The sequence below is a fragment of the Eschscholzia californica genome, unplaced genomic scaffold (assembly GCF_041429995.1).
Source record: "Eschscholzia californica isolate CP2 unplaced genomic scaffold, dmEscCali1.0.p SCAF_2, whole genome shotgun sequence".
NCBI classification, from domain to species: domain Eukaryota; kingdom Viridiplantae; phylum Streptophyta; class Magnoliopsida; order Ranunculales; family Papaveraceae; genus Eschscholzia; species Eschscholzia californica.
In genome coordinates, this window is record NW_028238309.1 from 7,316,828 (window position 1) to 7,333,233 (window position 16,406).

The window sequence follows — 16,406 nt, forward strand, 5'->3', positions numbered from 1 at the left end:
GGTATAGCAAAGGAAGTTTATAATTGGGTTCACGAAATTCGTGACATTTTATAGATTATAAATTTTGTTATGTTTGAGAATCAAACAAATTTGATACTGTTTAACCAATTTTGATTTTTTAAAGGAATATTCTTTTTTTTTTTACAAAACTAATATTTTTTTTGTAAATATTTAATTTGATATGTAAAGGACAGTTTTCGAAAAAGATAAAATGATTTTATCAAGTCCAGAGAGATGATATTAATTTATCGATATCACAAATTTAATTTTGTCTCCGATGTTGCCTTCTTAATTAGTAACTTATTATGGAGTGAGAAAAATAACGTCCTAGTCGTGTTTATTAATGTTACGATAATCACCAAGGCTAAGTATGATCCATATTGGGGGAAAAGGAAAGGGAAATGCTAAGTGTACAAAGAATCTTTGACAAAATCCTTGACTCGATGAGTCACACGGTTAAAAGAACGGTCCAGATCAAACTCTAACTTTGAAAATCTTTTGTCTTTTAGTCAAAATGAGTCATTAATTCAAGAAATTTGAAAATATTTTGTCATTGTAGCAGTCCCGAAAAGGAAAAGAAAACAATTTTATGCCCCATTTTGCCAAAAAGAATCTCATATAGGTATTTTTCTATAAGGAAAACGAACTACTTAGGCGCTGGAGTATAGATTTCTCCTATAGTAATTAGCCGATTTGTAGAAGCAACACAAGGCCAAAAAGAGAAATTTGAATTTTTTTTTCCTATCAAGTATCAACTAAGGTGTTTGATATATTCTATATTTAATCAAATGAATCTTGTAAAATAGTTTTGATAGTTTACTATGATAGACTATATTACAATTCATCTTGGAATAAATTATAGGCATAAAAGAGACTATATTACAATTCATCTTGGATTATAGTTATAAATGTAGAAATAAAATGATTGTCAATTTGTATTGTTAGATTAGTGAAAAGGATAATTTGATAGTTATTTGATTATGACAGTCAAACCTAGTTAATACTAACCTGGCCAATTGAATAAGTTGCATCAGGTAGAATATTCTTGGTCACGTCGAGACATAATATCGGCTAAAACATTTAAACAACTAAGCAAAATGTTTTGAAATGGTGCACATCATTAATTACAAAATAATGAAGGACAAATGAAAAGAGAAAAAGTAATTTACAAATATTGACACCAACCAAAAAATATACTCCAAATATTTGATACAAGTAAGACTAGAATTGAATTAGCATCCATACTGATCTCATTAAGTGAATTCTTACAAATATCTATAAATACAAGGACTTGTTTTGTGAGATTATCAAGGAAAGCGTTCTTTTACCCATTGCTTGTTGACTATAGCTTTTTTTATCTTCTTAATCGCAACTAGCTAGCGTTTCTTCTAGCTGCAATATCTTCAAGGAGTGCTAAAGCAGGTATAACAATATATAATATATGTTGATCTTAAGTTTATCTTACTGCCTGTATCATGTACTATAGTAGATATAAAATAGAGATGTGAAAAAAAAGAACAAAAGTGACATTGAACGTGAGTTTAGTCTACTCAATCAACTAAATGCGTTTTCCAACAAAGTATTTTTTAGACAGGCTTCACTGTATTTGCGCCGTTCTATAGTCGGGAATTTCTTTTTATCAAAATTGTTTTGTCTACAAAAATTTGATTTCATCTAGTGAAACTTTTTTTTGTTAGGACAAAATTGAGTTTTCCACACATACATATTTGAAATTTGAATTAGGGATACCAGAGGCAATTTGGAAGAAGAAAGATAAAATGATGTGACAAGGCACCAAAGAAGATAAACTAATTGTTCCTTCATATCATGAATATTAATTAACTTAAATTGCATTAAAAAAAATTATTACTGAAATTTTATTTGGTGTCATGCTTATCACCAAGTATATATATGAATGATTCAACCTAGGGAAAAAAAAAAGTAAAAACAAGGGTTTCACAATTTTAGGGGTCCTAAGTCTGAATTGCACCCATATTAATGGATTCTTTGTGAAAGCAAAGCTAGAAAAACAATAAATATGAGAAATGCTTCTCAAGGATCTTACAATACTTTTATCATTTTTTTTTTAAATCCCAATAATTTAAAATCGGAAATATAAATTCTGTCATCAATTCATCTAGTTTATAGGATCACCAATGATACATGGATGTGTAAAGTTGCCATGATCTTCTATGGCAGAAGACACTCCCATAGTATATATGGTCATATCGATAATGTATATAATATGTTCTACGTTTTATTATGTGGATTCGTTAAAGTACGTAGTTTTGATAGTTGAAGATAGTAGACAACTAATTGATTCACTATCGCATAATTCTCTCCTAGGTTTGTCCGCGTGACTATACCACGGATAACCAATCAAAACTACAAATAGTCCCTCCGGAGATTATAGTTGATATCCTTTCGAGAGTACCTGCTCAGACTCTCAATGTCCACAAGGTAGTTTGTAGGAAATGGAAACTTTGTCTAGAAAATCATCATACGATCTGGGCACACCTTCAACGATGGAAAGAGAAACCAGGGTATCTAATAAAAGCAAATAACAGCAATATGTGGTAGAGGTTTTTGACAGATACCTTTTCAAGCCTTCTACCTATTCAGTTATGGATTTATTTGTATGACAGAATTCCATAATCTAAACGATCTGCAATCCGGCCATAAAGAAGACTTTCGTATTACAAAACCAGCAACGCCAACTTTAGATTTCGTCTTTCCTTAAATCACCCCACAATGCATGGCATGTCTAGACTTGAAATACTGACTATAGGAGAGCCTTCCCTTTGGAGGGAAGAGGCCCTCGTCCCTTATATCCCCAATCGAACCAAGCATATTAAGACATCCGGAGAGGTTCATTGGTTATTAGGGCCAAGCCAACAACTTACTTCAGTATTATCGATCAACATAGCCACTGAAGAGCTCCAAATTCGTGTTCTGCCCGACTGTGTGAATCTGGAGGATCCTTATACTCCATACTTGATTGAATTGAATGGGAGTTTGGGAGTATGCATGATGAACAAAGTGGAGATGCAAGTGTATGTACTTCAGATACTCACCAACAACGAGTCCACTTGGGTAAGAAAATATCATTTTGGAATGCCCAATTAATATCTTGGACAATTTTACTATCAAGAGGTAGAAATAAATTGGTCTTCTTTAATTTGGAGGCACAGGCTTGACGGATCATTCCAACTTCTACAATAGGAAAATGGACAGACTTGCAGGTTCTCGATCATTTTGAAACGCTCCTGTATTAGGGTAAGCGTAAATTTTGCTCCATATATATACAACTGATTTGTTTCTTTTATCTTATGGTGACCCATTGGAGATCCTCCTAATTAACTAAATATTATCTCTGTGGAAGACTAGGGTTTCGGCTGAAGATGAGAAGAGATGAGATTAGGGCAAACAGGTTTAGAAAAGGGTTTTTATATGGTCAACTAAAACCCTTCTCCTAATCTTCCCAGTCAAGTCAATAGTTGGACCGAGACCATGCTCCAAGACTAAGTCAACAAGTTTAGACTGACTTCCATGGTGTCTAAAGGCACCTGTGAAAACAAGAAACAAAGTTAGGGGGGGTAGTGGTTGGGGACTTTGGGGGACATTTTCATGTCCCCCAATGTCCGTGTTATTGGTTGGGGACATTTGAAATGTTCCCAAATGTCCGTGTTATTGGTTGGGGACATTTCAAATGTCCCCAGATGTCCGTGTTATTGGTTAGGGACATTTCAAATGTCCCCAAATGTCTATGTTATTCGTTCGGGACACGAAATTAGGGACATTTCAAGACAAATTGGTTTTGGGGACATTTGGAGACATTTTAGTGTAAATTTGGAGAGCTTTTGGAGAGAAAATGTCTCTCAAAATATGGAAGACACTTGGGGACATTTGAGTAAGGAAGATAATAAAAATAATTATTATTATCAAATCATATTATAATAATATTATCTTATTATTATATTACTACATTATTATATTATATTATTATTATTATTATTATTATTATTATTATTATTATTATTATTATTATATTTATTACTATTATTATTATATTATTATTATATATTTGAGTAAAGAAGGTAATAAAAATAATTATTATTATCTAATCATATTATAATAATATTATCTTATTATTATATTACTACATTATTATATTATTATTATATTATTATTATTATTATTATTATTATTATTATTATTATTATATTATTATAATAAAAAAAAAATAATAATAATAATTATTATTATATTATATATTTGAGGAAGGTAATAAAATTTTATTATTATCAAATCATATTATTATAATATTATCTTATTATTATATTACTATATTATTATATTATATTATATTATATTATATTATATTATATTATATTACTATTGTATTATTATTATTATTATTATATTATATCACTATTATATTATATTATATTGTATTATATTATATTATATTATTATTATATTAATATTTAACTATATTAAATAATAAGTATTTACCAATTGTCCATCAATGTCCACAGATATCTACAGATGTCTACGAAAGTCGAAAAATATATATTTAGAAATATTAATTAATTTTTTTTCATATGGTAAGACAGTAATAATATTAAAATAATAAATATCAACTAAATATCTATCAATGTCCACAGATATTCACGGATGTCTACGAAAGTCGAAAAATATATTTTCAAAGTAGTAGGGCAAATTTCATCAAAAAAAAAAAGTAGTAGGGCAAATTTATTTCGTATGATTAGACAATAATGATTACATTAAAATAATAAATGTCTACCAACTGCCATCAATGTCCTCAGATATCCACAGATGTCCACAAAAGTCGAAAAATATATTATTGAAATATGAGTACAAATATATTATTTCATATGGTTTGACAATAATGATAATATTAAAATAATAAATGTCTACCAATTATCCTTCAATGATGAGATAATAATAATAGTAATAATAATAATAATGATAATAATAATAATAATAATAATAATAATAATAATAATATCTACTACACATTTTGTCCATGGATTCAATATGTTGAAATGTCCCCAGGACATTTTGTCCATGAACCAAATGTCTTGAAATGTCTCTGAGACATTTTGTCTATGAATCAAATGTCCTGAAATGTCCATAAAGACATTTTGTCTACGGATAAATGTCTCGAAATGTCTTGAAATGTCTCTGGAACATTTTGTCTCTGAGTGTCCTCCAATGTCCTGAACCACTACCCCCCCCCCCCCCCCCCCCCCCCCCCCCCCCCGTAGTTAAACTTGTTAGCTTTCGGTTATTTCTGTTTTTAGGTTTTTTAGGTTTTCTGTTATAGCTAACTAACTACAACTCTCTTTAATTCTCCTATATAAGGATATTTGTAAACTAAAAAGGATTATTGAAATAAAATAGAGTTGAGAGCTTCTTCTTACATGGTATCAGTTAGGTGTTTTAAGATCCATAGCTAGGTTTTCTGCTCATCAACTCAAGAACATTCAGTCCACAATCTCGCAAAACAACCAACAAAGATCAAAATTCAGTTAAAATGGATCAATACTCAAAGATTATATCAAATTCAGACAACAAAGATCAAAATTAGATAACAAAGATCAATATCAAGTTTCAAGATCAAAAGTGCTAAGTGATAAAGAATCACTTACTGTTTTTTCAGACTTCTCTCCATCATCTCCTGGTTCTTTAATCATCCATTCAATTTTCTAATCATGGCAGCCTCAAATCAAGGTAATCTTCCACCAATCTCTTCTGTTACTAACTTTATAACAGAAAAACTAGATGATAGCAATTATCTAATGTGGAAAGACCAAGTTGAAACTATGCTTGGAACCTATGATCTATTAGGGTTTGTTAATGGTACGATAGAAGAACCACCTCAACCTAGATATGTAAATGGTATAGAACAAGTAAACTCTGAATTCCAAGTATGGAGATCAAAAGAGAGTTTTGTTAGGTCATACCTTAAGAGTACTCTCTCAAAATCTATTTACTATGATACATATGGGCTAAAAACAGCAAAGGAAATATGGGAATACCTTGATCTTACCAACAATGAAGGTCTAGAATCAAAAAAGGACCAACTTAGAAGAAAATTACAGACAATCAAGAAAGGAACTGCATCTATTGCTGAATATCTCAGAGAATTAAAGTTAATTGCTGATTCTTTAACTTCAGTAAATGATAAAATTAGTGAATCTGAGCTAGTCAGACTAGCTATTCATGGTTTAAACTCTGACTATGATCAATTTGTCATTGCTATAAGAGCAAACAATGAGCAATTGACTTTAGCCCATCTAAAATCTAGATTAATCCAACATGAACAGTGGTTATTACAAAAAGAAACTGAACAGGAGGCATATTATGTTAAGAGACAGTATCCAAAGCCACATCAAAGACAATTAAATAAACCCTCACCATCTTATTATAAAAATCAAGCTTATGCAAAGAGAGATGGGTCTCCTACAAAGGGTCAATCTTCAGTAAACAATCAACTAAAAGGTCAAAAGGCTGAGGACTTTGATTTCTCTTCAGTCCCATGTGGTCTGTGTAAAAGATGGGGACATACTCCTAGTGTTTGTTATTTTAGATACAAACCAAATAGAAGCTACCCAACTTATCATACTGAATCCCAATGTCCACAAGATGATATTGAAGTAGTTCATCATGAAGAAGATATCACAAACATGAAATCATACTCTTATATGGAAGAAGGCATGCTAGAATGCAATAATGCTGTACTAGTACCATATGAAAACAGTGATGAATATGATGAATTTCATGAGTGTCATACTGCTGTAGTGATTACAGATTTAGATGATGAAGTTTATTATGAATGCAACCCAGAACAGGAACAGTGCTTTGTTACTACAGATTCTACTTCTATATCAAAAAAGGATAGTTCTTGGTTGGCTGATACAGGAGCTAGTAGCCATATGACTCATAGTGAAGACAATCTTACACTAATTCAACCATATAATGGTTCTGATGCTGTTATGGTAGGCAGTGGGAAGTTTTTACCTATTTCTAGCACAGGTACATCAACACTTTCAACTTCAACTCATAATTTTGAGCTTAGTAAAGTTCTTTGTGTACCTAATCTTAAAAGGAACTTGCTATCAATTTCAAAATTCACAAAAGATAATTCATGTTCAGTTGAGTTTCTACCATGGGGTTATAATATAAAAGACATTCATTCAAAGCAAATCCTAGCAGAAGGGCCTGTCAAAAACAATTTGTATCCTATAGAAGTACATAATACTATGTTACAAAATAGACATAAGGTTGCTTATCTATCTCAGACATCTTCAAACTATGATATTTGGCATGCAAGATTGGGACATTCTAATAGTGCAGTTATCAAGCAACTTCATGAGGAGCATAAAATCATTCTAAGTACTAAGATAGACAAGACTTTTTGTAAGTCATGTGAATTGGGTAAAAGCAAGTGTCTACCCTTTGAATCTTCTTCTTCTACTACCAATACTCCTCTATATTTGATTCATTGTGACATTTGGGGACCAGCCCCTGTCACCACTCCAAATGGTGCAAGGTATTATATACTATTTCTAGATGATTTCAGCAGGTATAGCTGGATTTATGCAATGAAACTAAGGTCTGATAGTATGAAGTGTTTTAGTCATTTCAAAGCAACAAATGAAAATCTTCTCAAGGAGAAGATTGTCTATTTTCAGTCAGATGGTGCACCAGAACTCAAAAAGGGAGAATTTAGAGAATTCTTAGACAAAAGTGGTATTCTTTTCAGATGTTCCTACCCATATACTCCTCAACAGAATGGAAAAGCTGAAAGGAAGCATAGACACATCACAGAACTCGGTAATACACTATATTTTCACTGTTCTTTACCAAAACATCTATGGTTTGATGCTTTTAGTACTGCAGTCTATATAATCAATAAAATACCCACCAAAACTTTACAAGGCAACACCCCATATGACACACTATTTCATCATTCTCCTGATTATTCATTCCTCAAAGTTTTTGGCTGTGCTTGTTACCCACACCTTGGAGAACTCAGAAAAGATAAACTCAGTCCCAAGAGTGTACAATGTGTTTTCTTGGGCTATAGTAATGAACATAAGGGGTATAGATGTTATGATCCTTTAACAAAAAGGCTTTATATGTCTAGACATGTCACATTTGAGGAAGACAACTTTCCCTATGTCAACCTCATTGATAGACAGTCTAGTGGTGATCAGAATACACAGCCACATATCTCATTACCCCTACCTTCTATTAATCATGTTCTAGACAGTCCAACTGAATTAGGGACACCTAGTATAAATACTAGTACACCAGCTAATTCAGTATCAAGGCTTTTGGCTAGTGATGAGGGCATTGCTAATGTTTCCACTAGTACACCAGCAACATCACTAGGAACATCTCATCCTCCACCATCTAGAACAATCACAACAAGAGGTAGAAATGGGATTATCAAAAGGAAAGATCTACCCAATGATTTTGTAGCTCATTATTCATCCTCTCACACTTTAGATGTTGCTTATTTATCCATATTACAACTACCAACTGAGCTTACATCTTATAAGGAGGCAGCTAAGCATACTGCCTGGGTTCAGGCCATGAATGAGGAGTACCAAGCCTTACTTGACAATCAAACATGGTCCTTAGTACCTTATCACAACAAAATGAATGTACTTGGGTGCAAGTGGGTCTTTAAGTTGAAACAAAAGAGTGATGGTACAATTGAAAGGTATAAAGCAAGACTTGTAGCAAAAGGATTTCATCAACAAGAGGGTGTTGATTATGATGAGACCTTCAGTCCAGTTGTGAAAGCAAATACTATAAGATTGGTACTCACTATAGCAATTTCAAAAGCATGGAATATCAAACAACTTGATGTATCAAATGCTTTTTTACATGGAGTTTTAGAAGAAGATGTATATATGATTCAGCCACCAGGGTTTATCAAACCAGGAACAGACAACCTTGTTTGTCATCTACACAAAGCTCTCTATGGTCTTAAACAGGCACCTAGGGCCTGGTTCAACAAATTTACAACCTTTCTATTGTCATATGGTTTCCAAAAGAGCAAATCAGATCACTCAATGTTTGTTCTTCATCATCCATCATCAACAATGATTCTGTTGTTATATGTGGATGATATAATTCTCACAGGGAATTCAATGTCTCAGATATCATCTCTTATCAAGGACTTAAGCAGTAACTTCAAGATGAAAGACCTGGGTCCTTTATCTTATTTTTTAGGCATTGAAGTCATCACAAATCAGAGGCAACTATTTCTTACACAGAACAAGTACACTTTGCAGGTAATACAAAAAGCAAAGCTTTTGGACTCTAAACCATCTAAATTACCAGTTTCTAGTGGTAAAAGGGTTTCAATCACAGAAGGAGAAGATCTCTCAAATCCCACTGAGTATAGGAGTCTAGTTGGAGCATTACAGTATCTAACACTCACTAGACCAGATATATCATTTGCAGTTAATTATGCAGCCCAATTCATGCATAAACCAACAACAGTACACTTGGTTGTGGTCAAAAAGATTCTAAGGTATCTCAAGGGTTCCATAGGGTCTGGAATAACCCTCTCTGCAGGTGAGTTAAATAGGTTTACAGCCTACTCTGACTCAGATTGGGCTGGTTGCCCAGATTCAAGGAAATCAACAGGAGGCTATTGTATATTTCTTGGTTCAAATCTAATATCATGGAGTTCGAAGAAACAAGCAACAGTAGCCAAGTCATCAACAGAAGCTGAATATAAATCACTTTCAAACACTGCTACAGAGTTAGTTTGGTTGTCTTACCTCATGGAAGAGCTTCGATTTCCCTAACTCGTCCATTTCATCTCTTCTGTGATAATATCTCTGCCAAATATCTTGCTTCGAACCCTATTTTCCATGCGAGGACCAAGCATATCGAAGTGGACTTCCATTATGTACGAGATCTGGTTTCTAATGGTTCGGTTATGGTGAATCATGTCTCCACTACAGATCAAATAGCAGATATATTCACCAAAGGGTTACCAGAAGACTTGTTTAAGAAGTTTCGAGACAAACTGATGGTGTTTCATCCCTCAACACCATCGGTTTGAGGGGGGCTGTGGAAGACTAGGGTTTCGGCTGAAGATGAGAAGAGATGAGATTAGGGCAAACAGGTTTAGAAAAGGGTTTTTATATGGTCAACTAAAACCCTTCTCCTAATCTTCCCAGTCAAGTCAATAGTTGGACCGAGACCATGCTCCAAGACTAAGTCAACAAGTTTAGACTGACTTCCATGGTGTCTAAAGGCACCTGTGAAAACAAGAAACAAAGTTAGTTAAACTTGTTAGCTTTCGGTTATTTCTGTTTTTAGGTTTTTTAGGTTTTCTGTTATAGCTAACTAACTACAACTCTCTTTAATTCTCCTATATAAGGATATTTGTAAACTAAAAAGGATTATTGAAATAAAATAGAGTTGAGAGCTTCTTCTTACAATCTCTTTTAAGGTTCTGCCGATCACAACAATCATCAAGTAGCTGGCTGGAGGATATGATAATGAAGATCCCCATTTTAATAGAAATATTATTTAGTTTCATGAAGTATTTATTTCTAATATAACTTTGGCTCTTGGTGCTTGCACTATGATGTTTTTGTTTTTGTTCTTATCCTTTGGAAAACTTTCTATACTTGATTCTTGAATACTATCAATGGCAAGTCTAAGGGTATATGAAATTTCATCATTTCCCAAGAACTATAAATTTATTTTTCAATTTGGATGCAATGATTTATCTTGTAGTAGCTCCTTTGCTTTTTGGATGCAATGACTCCATAGAAAATGGTGACTAGTAGCTACGATTCTTAAAGTCTGTAACAAAAGAGTAGCTAAAGCCTATCTGTTTTGTAGTGCTCATTGCTTCTTGTTTATGACATTCATATAAGGATATATGCTAGTACTTTTGATGCCTACCGTAGTGTGGAGAATGGAACTCACAATCGATAAGACCTCTTGAATCGTATATAAGTCTATGAGTCGTCATAGAAAGTTTCCCGGTCTTCAATTCTTATTGCCGCCTTATAGGATATGTTCATTCAGACTAACCGAGATAGACGGAAAGTGAAATGAGTCGAGGCGATAATGAATTATATTTCTTTAAGAGGCTTTATACCCCTGTTACAGTACCAACAATTAGGTGTATGCTTCATAGGAGTCAACGATTTCCTTTCAGGGTTGTGATAGTACTTCACAATTCTGAAAGCGAGCGAACATTCCTAAGCAATATGAACTCTGTGACTGCTTATGACTTGACATTCTTGACTCCTGACTTGATGTTTAGCTAGATAACTCCTGACTTGGTTTTGAGATAATATTTGACTTGGTTCCGAGATAACTTCTGATTTGGTATTTGAGATAACTACTGATGACTTCAGTTTCATCTTCTAGGTACAACCAGACGCTTCGGATTTGAAGTTTTTTCTTCTACGACGAAGCACTTTGAAACATATATGGTTAAAAAACTAGTTTTTGGTCAAACACATTTCACCTCAAGATCTCTAAATTTAGAGTGTTCTCTTGAGGATCACTAATTATTCTAGTCATCACTTATTATATTTTGATTTAGAGAAAACTTTCCTTCCTAAGGATGACTAACATTTTTACTATCAATCAAGTGATATGAGGACAAATAAAGTATTTTAAAGACCCACGCCCGAGATGCAGAAGATTGGTGGATCTCTACTCTTTCACCTAAGAAAGAAAACTCAACGGATCACTTGGCATCCATGGTTATTAGGGGTTTTCTTGGGTCTTCCAAGGGAGATGTTCTCGGCTCAGAGTTTATACTTTTATTTTAGCCAGTTACGTACCCTGCTTTTAATTGACGGTACTGTACATTAAAGAAAAATATCTATTTCAATGCCTAATATAAAGACAATTTTTCTGCTACGCGATAATTGCTTTACCGCCTTTACAATATGTTGTGTTACAATTCCTAACGTCGTGGAAAAGTAATCAACATGTACATTCCAAAACCGGCACCAAATTTCTTAATTGCACTACATATTTTCATTGACAAATATTTACTTCTCTGGGTCGTCGTTCTTGTAAAAAAAAACTGATTCTGATGCATAAGGTAAAAGGTGAATCTGATCCTAATGAGTGAACTGTTTTGAAAGGAAAACAGTTCACTCATTAGTACCCGTATTTTATTTATGGTGCATAAATAAAAAAAACTGATTCTGGTGCATAAGTACCCGTATTTTATATATGGGATATTTAGAAGAAATACTGCTTTGTTGTTCACTTTTTTCCTTTTCATTCGTCATTCTTTAATAATCTAAATGGTTGGAATATGATCAGTTCTCTCATCCATTACTTCTAAGATACTAGTTTGATCGCATCGTGCAAACATATATATATGTTTTATGGAGCTGAAAGTTGAGCTAGATATTATCACGAGTCAGAACCTAGTATCTTGGATGATATTCGATATCTGTGTACTCGTGGTGAGCCCATTAATTTAAAAAATTAATTCAAATACCTACATGTATGACAATATTCAATCTACGTGATTTAGAAATTGTAATATGAGGTTATCTAAAGCATTTCACTATTCGACGCTCAAGTAGCTGATTATTTAGGTTTCTACTGAAGATGTCTATTTTAATCGACTATGTGGACATAAGCAATTCAGCTTAAATGCAGACATCAACTATAAAGAAGCCTTATCCGTAAACTCAGATAATATTTGCTCACATGAAAAATTCCTAACCTAATTTAAAGTTTTCAATATTTATGGATGAAGCCTCAATAGTATTCAGGAAACCCAAGTACCAACAAAAACACAATAAAAGCACCAAGAGCCAAGGCTCAGGTGGAAAACCCAAGTACCAACAAACATACTACAAAGTACTGTATCAATCTGAAGTAAATATTACTACTAGCTAATAGGAAGTTCTTTTTCTCAAGCCAGCCACTTGATGAATGCCATCGATCTTCCGAACCTCATATGACCATAACCTCTTTCACTGCAAATCAAGAGACAAAAAGTGGTAATCATTAATTGGTCAGATCTCCAAATTAGTCTGCGTAACATAAAAAAGAAAGAAAAATGAACACTTGTTCATGGAGCAAAAATTATACTCACACTACGAAATGATAGTTTCAAAATGATCGATAACTTGCAAGTCCGTCCAGGTTCCTAGCCCAGAAGTTGGAATTAGTCTTGCAGCCTGCGTTTCCAAATTAAAGAAGACCAATTTGTTCCTCCCTCTTGACAGTAGAATTTCATTATGCCTCACGCTGGTCGAATGTACCCTCATTGGAACTGCAGCCTTTGTTACCCAACTGGGCATTTCGAAACTATATTTTCTTACCCAGGTCGACTCGTTGTCGGTGGGTATCTGAAGTACATAGACTTGCATCTCTACTCGGTTCATCATGCACACAGCCAAGCTCCCATTCAGTTCAAGCAAGTAAGGAGTAAAAGGATCCTCCGCATTCACACAAACAGGCAGAACATGAATTCTGTGCTCTTCAGTAGTTATATCGACCGATAATACTGAAGTAAGTTGTTCGCTTGGCCCTAATATCCAATGAACCGCTCCAGCCGCCTTAATATGCTTGGTTCGGTTGGGGATATAAGGGACGAGCTCCTTTTCTCTCCAATTGGAACCCCTACCCAAAGTCAGTATTTCAAGTCTAGACATGTCATGCGTTGAGGGGTGATTGAATGCAAGCCGAAACAGTTTGAATATCCTGTTGGTTGAATCACAACCTAAAGCCAAATGTAAAGTTCGGGTTGTTGGCTTTGGAACTGGAAAGCATTTCTTCATAGCAGGATTGAAGATCCTGATGATATTTGGATTAGCAAAGACCGTCATACAAATAAATCCATTGCAGGAATCCATTACAGAATAGGAACTAGGCCGGAAAAGGCGTGGGTTAAAAACCTCTACCACATTATTTGGCTCGTTTCTGTCTGGGAGGAAATATAGAGGGTACAAAGTTTTTGGCAATCTCAGCATATGCATTTGGTAGTTATTGGCTTTTATCAAGTATCCTGATTTCTCTTTCCATCGTCCGAGGTGTGTCTTGATCGTATAAGGATGTTTGATAAGACATTTCCAAAGCTTACAAACTCTCTTGTTCTCATTGAGAGTCTCGGCAGGTAATCTTGAAAAGATATCAACAATAATCTCCACAGGGAACATGTGCAAGTGGACGTTAACCATGGTATATAGATTAACCTAAGAGAGAATAATGCAACAGTAAATCAATTTATAGTCAACCATCTTGAACTATAGAAACTACATAATTTAAAGGATCCAACTAGAACACAACAATCATATGACATTTTCTAATCTTGTGGTCTTGGTTTATGGAGAAAAGTTAAATAATAAATAAAAATGAGTTGAAAGACTATGCATGCCAACAAAACAAGAATCTCCTTGCATAATACTTGTAATAATGTTGTACAAATTTTGTTCTTTTAATAAACCATGGAATATTTTGTACACATTGATAGGGAAGGAGTATATGCATAAAAAGGAAAGATTAGTCTATGATTCATCTAATCTCTAATATGAAATATATATGTATGTGTACGTTTGGTCGACGTTACCTTCTGCGGGAGAAGAAACCCCCTAAAACTAAAATATTACGTGTTAAATGTCTCTTTCGACAAATTTCTTTTAATCTGAGGTGGGAATGTCTATGTGGTCAGGAAGTGCCAAGTTAGCTTTTGCGTGAAATTCCAAAGAAGGAAGTATTCTTAAACCTTTTTATATTCCCAACTTAATTTGCTTTATCAAAAAAATCCTCTAATATAGCAAAGATTCAGATTTGAGTCCATTGATTAATATTTTTTCAAGAAATTAGGCGAAGGCCCCATTTTAAGTTATGTTAAGATAAAACAACGAGTTATATTTTGTTTGGTTAAAAATCCAAACGGGAGGGGAGGATCGACCCGTTCAGTAGAATTCCGAAGAAAGACTGTTGGCAGCAGGTGGAGACATTTCTTTGGCCCCCTTCAAAAGGAAATGCGGGAGCCTGATGGTTTAACCCGCATGGAAAGGGATCATCGAACAAACATTGGTATGTTGTTTGGTTAAGAACTCAACATTTTTTTAATCCTTTTGCAATCAAATGCAAGCCGTTTTGGAAACAATTTGCAACTCTTTTGCAAGCAATTGCAATCATATTACAAATTTTGTGAGCAGTTGCAATCCTTTTGCAAATAATTGCAAACCTCTTGCAAGCAATTTAAAAAACGAAAATACTTATAGCTGAAGACTAGAAAAAAATTTGTAATCTTTTTTTACCAAAACAAAAAATTTATAAGGAATTTTAACTGAACTTCTGTTAATTTTTTCCTCATAGAAGAAAATATTTTGAATCGAATTCTTTGGAAAATTGTGAAACCGTATTTTTGTTTTCCCTTTTTCTCAAGTAGGTAAAAATATTACTTTTTTTTACTGCAAATCAAGCCACTGAGAAAGCCCCTGAGAACCTAAACTTATGTTAAATGAAATCATCTTATCATCTTTGGAGCCTTCGTAACATCATTTTATGATTTTTGAAATTATTTTTTAGGTGGGACAGTAACTAAAATGTGAGAGACAAATGCAAATTAGTCAGAATTAGTCAATTTTGTCTGAAGAAAATAAGATTCATACTCAAAATATCAAATTTGTCTTAACAAAATAATTTTTTATAAAATTTCTCAACTACAAAATGGCGCAGATCGGATTATGCAGAGCATCCAAACTCACATTTGATGTCGTTTTTGGTCTTTTGTTTTTCTCATTTGCTTTATTTTAAATCTACTATAATTCATGATACAAGAAGAAATGTAATTTGTGATCAACATGTAAGTGTATGTAGATACCTGTGTTGTAGCACTCCTTTGAAGAAATTGCAGCTAGAAGAAACCTTAGCTAATCGGATTAAGAAGATAAAATATCCCTAGTCAACGAGCTAATTTATAGAAAAAGATGTGTAGTTGGGGAACAAGAAGCAACTTCCAAATAATCCAAAAAAAACGATGTCATGTATACATAGAAAGGTCTTAATTCTTTTCCATTTTTAACTTGATAATCCTGAAATCGGGACAATCCAAGAGATTGTTGAAAATTTATATATTAATGTAAGAAACAAATTTAGGAACATGATTAAAAAAAATCCTACACAGAATTTTCCATATCTGTCTTATTAATATGTATATATGTTTATTCCGCTTGAGTTTTATTTGGTAAAAGATATCTTTTTAGGTTGGTGACTGTATATGTAATACTACCTCCGTCCCAATTTGAATGACCTAATTTCTATTTTGGGTTGTCCCATTTTACTGTCCTATTTCTAAAAATAAAGAAAAGAACTTTTCGCTCTTTCCAACAATACCCATT

The 16,406-nt window shown here is 33.4% G+C and overlaps 1 protein-coding gene across 1 annotated transcript; it reads right to left on the minus strand.

Moving 5' to 3' along the window:
* Positions 1-13,148: 13,148 nt before the first annotated feature.
* LOC147555789 (F-box protein CPR1-like) lies at positions 13,149-14,234 on the minus strand. Its single transcript, XM_086658535.1, has one exon. The coding sequence runs from the start codon at positions 14,232-14,234 to the stop codon at positions 13,149-13,151; it is 1,086 nt and encodes a 361-aa protein (XP_086514661.1).
* Between the last annotated feature and the right edge of the window lie 2,172 nt (positions 14,235-16,406).